A 10,675-nucleotide genomic window follows, 5' to 3' on the forward strand; every position below is an offset into this window, starting at 1 on the left:
TGGCATGGCTATAGCCTGCCCTAATCTCAGGTCTGTTGTATACGCATACAGTACCAGTCAAAAGCTTGGACACACCTACTCATTCAAGGGTTATTTAGTTATTTTACTATTTTCTACATTGTAGAATAATAGTGAAGACATCAAAACTATGAAATAACAAATATGGAATCATGTAGTAACCAAAAAAGTCTTCAACAAATGAGATTATTCAAAGTACCCACCCTTTGCCTTGATGACAGCTTTGCGCACTCTTGGCATTCTCTCAACCAGCTTCATGAGGTAGTCACCTGGAATGCATTTCAATTAACAGGTGTGCCTTGTTAAAAGTGAATTTGTGGAATTTCTTTCCTTCTTAATGTGTTTGCGCCAATCAGTTGTGCTGTGACAAGGTAGGGAGTGGTACACGGAAGATAGCCCTATTTGGTAAGTCCATATTATGGCAAGAACAGCTCAAATAAGCAAAGAGAAATGACAGTCCATCATTACTTTAAGACATGAAAGTCAGTCAATCTGGAAAGTTTCAAGAACTTTGAAAGTTTCTTCAAGTGCAGTCGCAAAAATCAAGTGCTATGATGAAACTGGCTCTCATGAGGACCGCCACAGGAAAGGAAGACCCAGAGTTACCTCTGCTGCAAAGAAACCACTACTAAAGAACACCAATAATAAGAAGAGACTTGCTTGGGCCAAGAAACACGAGCAATGTCCATTAGACCGGTAGAAATCTGTCCTTTTGATCTGATGAGTCCCAATTTGAGATTTTTGGTTCCAACCGCCGTGTCTTGTGAGACGCAGAGTAGATGAAAGGATGATCTTTGCATGTGTGGTTCTCACCATGAAGCATGGAGAAGGAGGTGTGATGGTGTGGGGGTGCTTTGCTGGTGACACTGTCTGTGATTTATTTAGAATTCAAGCTACACTTAAGCAGCATGGCTACCACAGCATTCTGCAGCGATACGCCATCCCATCTGGTTTGTGCTTAGTGGGACTATCATTTGTTTTTCAACAGGACAATGACCCAAAACACACCTCCAGGTTGTGTAAGGGCTATTTGACTAAGAAGGAGAGTGATGATGTGTTGCATCAGATGACCTGGCCTCCACAATCACCCGACCTCAACCAAATTGAGATGGTTTGGGATGAGTTGGACCACAGAGTGAAGAAAAAGCAGTCAACAAGTGCTCAGCATATGTGGGAACTCCTTCAAGACTGTTGGAAAAGCATTCCTCATAAGACTGGTTAAGAGAAAGCCAAGAGTGTGTAAAGCTGTCATCAAGGCAAAGAAAGGGTGGCTACTTTGAAAATTCTAAAATCTAAAATATATTTTGATGTAACACTTTTTTGGTTACTGCATGATTCCAAATGTGTTATTTCATAGTTTTGATGTCTTCACTATTATTCTACAATGTAGAAAATAGTCCAAATAAAGAAAAACCCTTGAATGAGTAGGTGTGTCCAAACTTTTGACTGGTACTGTATGTTTAGCCAACTATAGTCTTTCCTCACTGCCTTAACATTCTGTGATTTGTTTCTGGTTGCTGAGATTAAGCCAACTCTTACAACCATAGTGAACTACTGATAAAGTTCTGGCAAAAGGACCCTCATGAATTAAACTTAGGTGTTACACTGTAACAAGTATTGTAATTAATTGTAACAATTTATAGTTACACTGTAATAACATGTAACTGGTGGTAATTGCAGTCTGAAACTACAGGGGTATAACAATGAATGCTTGTTACAAATGTTGAAGTTTCCAATAGCATCCCAACTCACCATATTTCAGCCTGCACAAACCACGTGATAAGTGTAAGCCAATTGAAAACCGACCACCTCACCAACTCTGCAATAAAAATGTGGAGTCTGATGGGAAAAAGGTTCACAAACAGTTCAAATAAAAAAATATAGATAGATCTGTCATTCGCATTGAAAGCAAGTCTAAGAAGCAGTAGATCTGTCCTATGTGCGTTAATGCTATGCTTCTTGTTCTTAAGCTTCATTTTTGCATTTTTTACTTTCAGTTTTGTAACCAGCTTCAAACAGCTGAAAATACAATATTTTTGGTTACGGACAATATATTTCACAGTGGTTTAGATGGTACAATGATTCTATACACTATACGTGGTTGTTTTGTCACAAACTGAAACAAAAAAATTTGCAACCAAAAAGTCCCGGAGCGATTTCTGCATAGTGCATCTTTAACAGTGCATTTGACAATGGGTCAATTACTTTTTTTAATTTATGTTTTATTTGTCTTTATTTGTACCTCTTTTTTTCTCCCCAATTGGTAGTTAGTCTTGTCCCATCTCTGCAACTCCCGTATGGGCTCGGGAGAGGTGAAGGTCGAGAGCCATGCATCCACCGAAACACGACCCTGCCAAGCTGCACTGTTTCTTGACACACTGCTTGCTTAACCCGAAAGCCAGCCGCACCAACATATCAGAGGAAACACCGTACAGCTGGCACCGTACAGCCACATGGAGTCGCTAGAGCGCGATGGGACAAGGACATCCCAGCTGGCCAAACCCTCCCCTAACCCGGACGATGCTGGGCCATGCATGGGTCTCCCGGTTACGGCCGGCTGTGACACAGCCCGGGATTGAACCCGGATCTGTAGTGACGCCTTAGACCACTGCGCCACTCAGGAGGCCCTAGGGTCAATTACTTTAACCATCAAGGTCCTGTGCTGGCATGGTTACATGTGTTCTGCGGTTGTCCGTGGCTGGTTGGACGTACTGCCAGATTCTCTAAAACTGCGTTGGAGGTGGGTTATGGTAGAGAAAATAACATTCAGTTCTCTGGCAACAGCTCTGGTGGACATTCCTGCAGTCAGCATGCAAATTGCACACTCTCTCAATACTTGAGACATCTGTGGCATTGTATTGTGTGACAAAACTGCACATTTTAGAGTTGCCTTTTATTGTCCCCAGCACAAGGTGCACCTGTGTAATGATCATGCTGTTTAATCAGCTACTTGATATGCCACATCTGTCAGGTGGATAGATTATCTTGGCAAAGGAGAAATGATCACTAACAGGGATATAAACAAATGTGTGCAGAAAATTTGAGAGAAATACGTTTTTTGTGCATATGGAAAATTTATGGGAACTTTTATTTCAGCTCATGAAACATGGGACTAACACTTTACATGTTGCGTTTATATTTTTGTTCAGTGTATAATCGCAAGTAAAACCACAAATTGCAATATTTGGTACAAAAATCGCAAATAAGATTTTCTGCCCATATCATGCAGCCCTTGTATTTGAGTGGCAAGTAGCCTAGTGGTTAGCGTTTTGGGCCAGTAAACGAAAGGTTGCTGGATCGAATCCCAGAGCTGACAAGGTAAAAATCTGAAATTCTGCCCCTAAGCAAGGCAGTTAACCCACTGTTCCCCGTGCGCTGAAAACGTGGATGTCGATTTATGGCAGCCCCCCACACCTCTCTGATTCAGAGGGGTTGGGTTAAATGCAGAAGACACATTTCAGTTGAATGCATTCAGTTGTACAACTGACTAGGTATCCCCCTTTCTGTTAGTAGCAGTGTACCATAGTTTGCAGGGAGGGACAGATTCACACTGCCCACACCCTCCTCCCTGTAACTGCTAGGAGGACCAGCCCCAAGCCCCAGACCACGAAACTGTATATCATTGAAACACCACAATGTGTTCTCAGAACTCCATCTGCCTCCATTTCCTGTGGGAACACAGTATTGACTCACTCTACAACACATATGGTTCAAGGGCAAAGGTCAACCCCATCAAATGAGCTATTATATAATGATAATACTATAGTAATACATAGTAATAAGACACTTATCAACTGAGGCACTACATAGAGACTGCATGCAACATAAGCAGAATTAATTTCTTCCTCATTAAGGACAGCAGGGCATAGTAGGGACAACATAACCTTGAGTCTCTGACTGTTAGAACGGTCACTTTCACCTGAACCTAATAGAGAAGTGTTGCCACTGTAAAAAGAATATCCCTTTCTTTCCAGAGAGAAACGGTTCGATCATTGAGATTTGTGACAGAAAATGAATAATTACAGTATATGGGGATTGTGTGTAAAGAGGGGAGTGGAATACTGTATAACAGAACGCTACTAAACACACTGCCACCTTCTGCCCTGAGAGAGAGAGAGAGAGAGAGAGAGAGAGAGTCCAGTCCTACGCAGAAGGTTTCCAGCAGCACTCTGTGACTCCCACTATGCAATCAGGCATGCACACAATCTCCCCGAAATCTGCCATTACCTCACTGGCCATGCTGAACTCAGTGAGTGAACTTGTGTGTGAGGAAGAGATAGAAAGTCCCTATCTACCCTGGGGGCAAATAGAGACAGAGAGAAACCATATATAAGTAGAGGCTGACTGTGAGAGGACTGAGCTGAGGGAAGCCTGACAGAGTGAGAACTACTAGCATCTGTAGAAAACACAGGGAAGGACTCTGAGAGAGCGAGACTTCGAAAGCGAGAGAGCTAATCCCGGGAAGGGGACGTGGAGTGGGAACCGCGGAGGAGCAGCGCGGCCATCAGTCCATATCAAAAAATGATTTCGTCAGACACATTGAAAGGGGATTAGGTTGGGGATTACTGATGAGCACGCTCCGCTGGTCCTCTCCCCTGGCCTGGCCCGGCTGGTCCCAAATAGCACCCTATTCTCTCTCTGGTCAAAAGTAGTGCACTATGTCGAAGATAGGGTGCTAACTGGGACACATCCCTGGGTTCACCCACTACTGTTCTGTTCAGTTCACACCATGTGTTCACAGCCAAAGACGTGACTTGCCCACATACCACACAAATCCTGGTATGCACCAGCCTGAGACAGTGTAGACAACCAGGGTACTACTACAACTCAACTTAACAGTTGCCTCAAGAGCTGAGGCCTGAACAACTGCTGACTAGAAAGATACAACAGGTGAAAAGCCAGTCGCCCTCGTCTGTCACGATGGCTTTTGACTGTTTAGGATACCGACTGAGCTTAGCCAGAGAAACCATTCCTATTTCTCCATCAAAGACATCTAAAAGTGTATGAATGGCAGAGGCTGATAAGAACAATCATACAGTTCCTTTATAGTTCATTTCAGTCATCATGTGACAGTCATAAGCACGTGGATGAGACAGAATGGAACAGAAAGCATTCTGAGAACTGGAACAAATGGAATTGTGAAGAAGAATCAGAACTCCCAGGCAGTAGCTGTAATTCCTGAAGGTTCCAACAATACAGGCAGTATCACAACCAGACGTGATTGGGAGTCCCATAGGGCGGAGAATTAGCCCAGCGTCGTCCAGGTTTGGCCGGTGTAGGCCGTCATTGTAAATAAGAATTTGTTCTTAACTGACTTGCTTAGTTAAATAAAGGTTAAACAAAGAAATCAAATTAAAAAACAAGCCACAGAGAGGCAACACCTTGATGCTATGTTTGCTCTCCTAAAGACCATGAATAGGAGGACAAAGGTGACAAAACATTACAAGTAGCAGAGGCCACCAGCGTCTGACCCTGAGGACTGACTCTGCTGGGTAGGTAGACAGACACAGACAGCAAATCACAGACGACTAGGGAAACTTGAGTCATCAGCTACAGTAGAATAAGGAGATGTTCTGACAGTTTTAACTCCTTAGTGACATCATACACTGTAAGCTCATACTGACCTCACTCTGGTCAATATGTGAGAGATGGACAAAAAGACAATTGGAGAATGTTTGGAGATGGAGATGCCTTATTGAGATACACTTCCTATTATAAACTACTATATCATTATCATCCTCAACACAGTAACTGAGTCTACAATATACTAACTGGGCATAGCACTACCCAACCTACTCAATGACTATGTTACTTCAGAAGAATAAGAATATTACTCAATGTCACTCAGGTTCTAGCCTCTGCGACACCAGAGATATTAGAGAAAGGAGGAGATAGGAATCGCATTAGGCAATGAATGGAGGAACGTATAACGCCCAGCAGACTATCGACCAATCGCGTTCACATTGTTATGCTAAGCTAGTCAGGGTTTGAATGGAGAAACCTGACGATTTTCCTCAAAAGTACATAACGTCAAGATTCCAAAGCTTTACGATATTGCAGAGTTAATTATCGCACATCTCATAAAATATTTGTAATGTTGTACTTCTTGTTGACGAAATTCATGCTCATGTTCAGTTTTTGAGCTAGCGCCCAATTGACTCCAAGGAGAGTTTTCCTTGTCTCAGAATCGCAGAATGCACGGCATGGCCCATTGACGACGCATGGGCAACATACACAATGGCCGTTAATACGATGTCAATGTTGTTTCCGATCTCCTCCAAAGTATCTCTGGCGACACTCCATCTTAACTCCTCATATACATTTACTGGATTGGTTGAACAGCAGAGGTGTAAAGTACTTAAATAAAAATACTTTAAAGTACTACTTAAGTATTTTTGGGGGGTATCTGTACTTTACTTTTTATATTTTTGACAACTTTTACTTCACTACATTCCTAAAGAAAAGTATGTACTTTTTACTGCATACATTTTCCTTAACACACAAAAGTACTTGTTACACTTTGAATGCTTAGCAGGACAGGAAAATGATCCAATTCGCGCACATATCAAGAGAACATCGCTGGTCATCCCTACTGCCTTTGATCTGGTGGACTCACTAAACACACATGCTTCATTTGTAAATTATGTCTGAGTGTTGAAGTGTGCCTCTGGCTATCCATAAATTACAAAAAAAAACAAGCCAATTGTGCCGTCTGGTTTGCTTAATAAGGAATTTGAAATTATTTATACTTTTACTTTTGATACTTAAGTATATTTTAACAATGCTACTTTTGATATTTCAGTATATTTAAAACCAAATACTTTTACACTTTTACTCAGGTAGTATATTACTGGGTGACTTTCACTTTTACTTGAGTCATCTTTTATTAAGTTATCTGTACTTTTACTCAAGTATGACAATTGGGTACTTTTCCCCACCACAGTGCAAAAGAGAAACTCCCCTGAAAGTTTTTTTCTTCTTCTTCTCGTCAAGACCAGTATAGAGGATCTAATTATTCAGTGCCCCATGAAAGGACACCATCTATGCATTCTACAGACCCTACTGAGTATTTCCTACAATACTTTTACTGCGGCACCTAGAATAGTTTTTGCTCTATAAGCCAATATGTATTTCATATACAGTTATTTGCAGTGGGGGCATTTATTTCTCCTTGGAAGACGGTTTAAAACATAAATGTAATGCAAATGTCACTTAAATATGAACAATTATTAATCATTATTCGTGTTTAGACAATTATTTTTCATATATTATGATTAAATACATATTATTGACACTTGTACTATTAAGTAGAGGACTATTATTTAGAAAGTTTTGAAATTCCGTGACCCGGAAGTACATTTTTAGTGTCGCTGATGAGTTTCCTCAGGTTCAGGCAAGGTATAATTTAGCTCAAATCAGAATATGGATATAATACTTAATGATGAAAACCTGTTTTTATTGACACTAGGCTGCAACATCACAATGTATCCCACGAAAAGTAGCATATAATAACATTTCGTAGTTGGTGTCGACTGCATGGATTAAGCAATTATGGCAAGTCCTATTGGTTGGGTTTCAGCTTTCTAAATAAAGTTTGTATGATAGAAAAAAACATCTTACCTTGAAACTTCTTTGTTTCCATCGCCTGTTTGCATGTGATTAGATGTGTTCCAACGTGATGTAGGTTATTCCCCAAAACGGTAAAGTTATTGGAAAGAGGAAACAAGACTATGATCTTCTGTCATCATACATAGACTGTAAACTCAAAACAGTCCGATCATAAAATCGGAATAAAACAGTTTTTCCGATTATAATAAAACAAGTCGTCAATGGCAAACTTTCACTTTGACTCGCCAAAATCAACATCCATAACGCATCGCCCTTTAAGTAGCATAGCTTCGTTTTTTAACCATCAGGTTTTTGGTTAAAAAAAATCTGTGGCTACTGTTGTTTCATGCGTTGACGCTTCACGAAACATAGACTATGGTCCACTGTGGAGTTGTATCGCCGCTTCAAGCACCGCCCATCAACAGTGTGTCTGTGTGTGTGTGAGAGAGAGCCAGAGACCAATGTAAAATGTGTTTTATATTGGATATTCGGTTCTCTCGTCAATAGTTATTGAACCAAACATGCCATGATGATGAAACAGTGGCGTGTATTCAGGGATGCCAAGGGAAGCCAGGCTTCCCCCCAAAAAGGATGAAAAAACCCCAGCAATTATGTATATTTCTTCTCTCTGTGTTTCCTAATTTTCATTCAATTCACAAGAGACTGAATGAATCTCGCTGGAGAAAGCATCCGAGCGAGCAAAACAGCGCCCCTCTGTCTCTGTATGTGTAGCCCATCTATCTGATGCTGTCTGGTCAAAAATAGTATGATATTGTTGCTGCCCGTTGCATTGAACGTAAGGGAAGCCAGCGAGCATTTGGCCTCCCTTGATAAAAAAAATACAATAATAGCCAATCAGTGTTGAGCTAAAAACTGAGTGAGCTCTAGTCTGAATCGTCTTAGCACACCATTTATGTGTGTGGTTTGGCTTCACAACAATCACATCAGAAGCCAAATGTAATTTACAGAAAAAAAACTTGTATTGTTGCATCTTGTTGTTTTGTTGTTCTCTGGTGTCTAGCTAGCTAGCTAAAACTATCCCTTTCCTAAATTAACCATGGATGGAGATCAGGATTTGGACTTTACTTAGTTCTCCGTACTGGCCAATGATAATAATGGTGATTCTGATCCAACCATAAATTCATACATTGTGCCTTTGGCCTGAAAGAATGAAAGATCAATATGTAGCTAGATGTAGTAGGCTAATGTTAACTACCTGGCTAATCGTTGCCCATGAAAGGAAGTTATACTGCAGTTTTTAACAACGTTCTTTTCTGATACAAACTAGTTTATTTGAACCTAGTTTCATAAGATGACCATATTTCCCAACTGCTTGCTGTTGTTTTGAAGTAATCATGGAAAAAAACCAGTCCTTATTTTAGTGCATTTTTCACCCTGCCAGCTCCTATTAGGCAAGCGAGCAAGCATGTTAGCTAGGTAGCCTGGGACTACAAAAACTAAAATCGGGTACTATATGACAGAGTCATAGACCGTTTCGGCAACATGAAAGAGAGGAGGATGGCATTGGTGTTTCTTTACAAGTAGGGTGGGTCAACATGTTTTTCATACTTACGCACGCACACACACAAATCAGTACTTGATATTTAGCTTACGTTGATTGGACTAATTTGTTTTTGGAATGGTGCTGGAATAGTGGAGGCAGCTCTTGTTTTCTTTGCGACTTGCGGTAACTCTCCGGTGTTCTAAATCAATAGTTGTTTAGTGGTCCGTAAATATCGGAAATATTAACTTGATTAATTGATAGGTCATGTAACAGTTTGTTACATGCAATATGCTTTGTGGAATTCACCAGACAGATGTTGCTGTCCGGATTTGTGATGAAACAAAGGTGTGGTTGAATTTATTTTGCCACGGTCTTATTTTCTCAGCCTTAGGCTTATATATCACTGTGGCAAGACATATGAACTAACAGGTTGTAGAACAAATAACGCAATTATCACAACACATCAACTCAGCAAAAAAGAAACGTCCCCTTTTCAGGACCCTTTGTTTCAAAGATAATTCGTAAAAATCCAAATAACTTAACAGATCTTCATTGTAAAGGGTTTAAACACTTTCCTATGCTTGTTCAATGAACCATAAACAATTAATGAACATGCACCTGTGGAACGGTCGTTAAGACACTAACAGCTTACAGACGGTAGGCAATTAAGGTCACAGTTATGAAAACTTAGGACACTAAAGAGGCCTTTCTTCTTTCTTTCTTTCTACTGACTCTGAAAAACACCAAACGAAAGATGCCCAGGGTCCCTGCTCATCTGCGTGAACGTACCTTAGGCACGCTGCAAGGAGGCATGAGAAATGCAGATGTGGCCAGGGCAATAAATTGCAACGTCCGTACTATGAGACACCTAAGACAAAGTTACAGGGAGACAGGACGGACAGCTGATCGACAGCTGATCGTCCTCGCAGTGGCAGACCACGTGTAACAACACCAGCACAGGAGCGGTACATCCGAACATCACACCTGCGGGACAGGTACAGGATGGCAACAACAACTACCCGAGTTACACCAGGAACGCACAATCCCTCCATCAGTGCTCAGACTGTCTGCAATAGGCTGAGAGAGGCTGGACTGAGGGCTTGTAGGCCTGTTGTAAGGCAGGTCCTTACCAGACATCACCGGCATCAACGTCGCCTACGGGCACAAACCCACCGTCACTGGACCAGACAGGACTGGCAAAAAGTGCTCTTCACTGACGAGTTGCGCTTTTGTCTCACCAGGGGTGATGGTCGGATTCGCGTTTATCGTCGAAGGAATGAGCTTTACACCGAGGCCTGTACTCTGGAGCAGGATCGATTTGGAGGTGAAGGGTCCGCCATGGTCTGAGGCGGTGTGTCACAGCATCATCGGACTGAGCTTGTCATTGCAGGCAATCTCAACGCTGTGCATTACAGGGAAGACATCCTGCTCCCTCATGTGGTACCATTCCTGCAGGCTCATTCTGACATGACCCTCCAGCATGACAATGCCACATATTGCTCATTCTGTGTGTGATTTCCTGCAAGCCAGGAATGTCAGTGTTCT

General features: G+C 41.6%; 1 protein-coding gene across 1 annotated transcript in view; it reads right to left on the minus strand.

Moving 5' to 3' along the window:
- arhgef3 (Rho guanine nucleotide exchange factor (GEF) 3) overlaps window positions 1–8,005 on the minus strand; it is a 131,811-nt gene extending 123,806 nt beyond the window's left edge. Inside the window, exon 1 of the mRNA XM_014166000.2 lies at window positions 7,639–8,005. Within this exon, the coding sequence (XP_014021475.1) occupies window positions 7,639–7,673 (35 nt within the window). The 5' untranslated portion in view covers window positions 7,674–8,005. The remainder of the gene's footprint in view (window positions 1–7,638) is intronic.
- Between the last annotated feature and the right edge of the window lie 2,670 nt (window positions 8,006–10,675).

Source organism: Salmo salar, chromosome ssa22 (assembly GCF_905237065.1).
Source record: "Salmo salar chromosome ssa22, Ssal_v3.1, whole genome shotgun sequence".
In the NCBI taxonomy this organism is placed as follows: domain Eukaryota; kingdom Metazoa; phylum Chordata; class Actinopteri; order Salmoniformes; family Salmonidae; genus Salmo; species Salmo salar.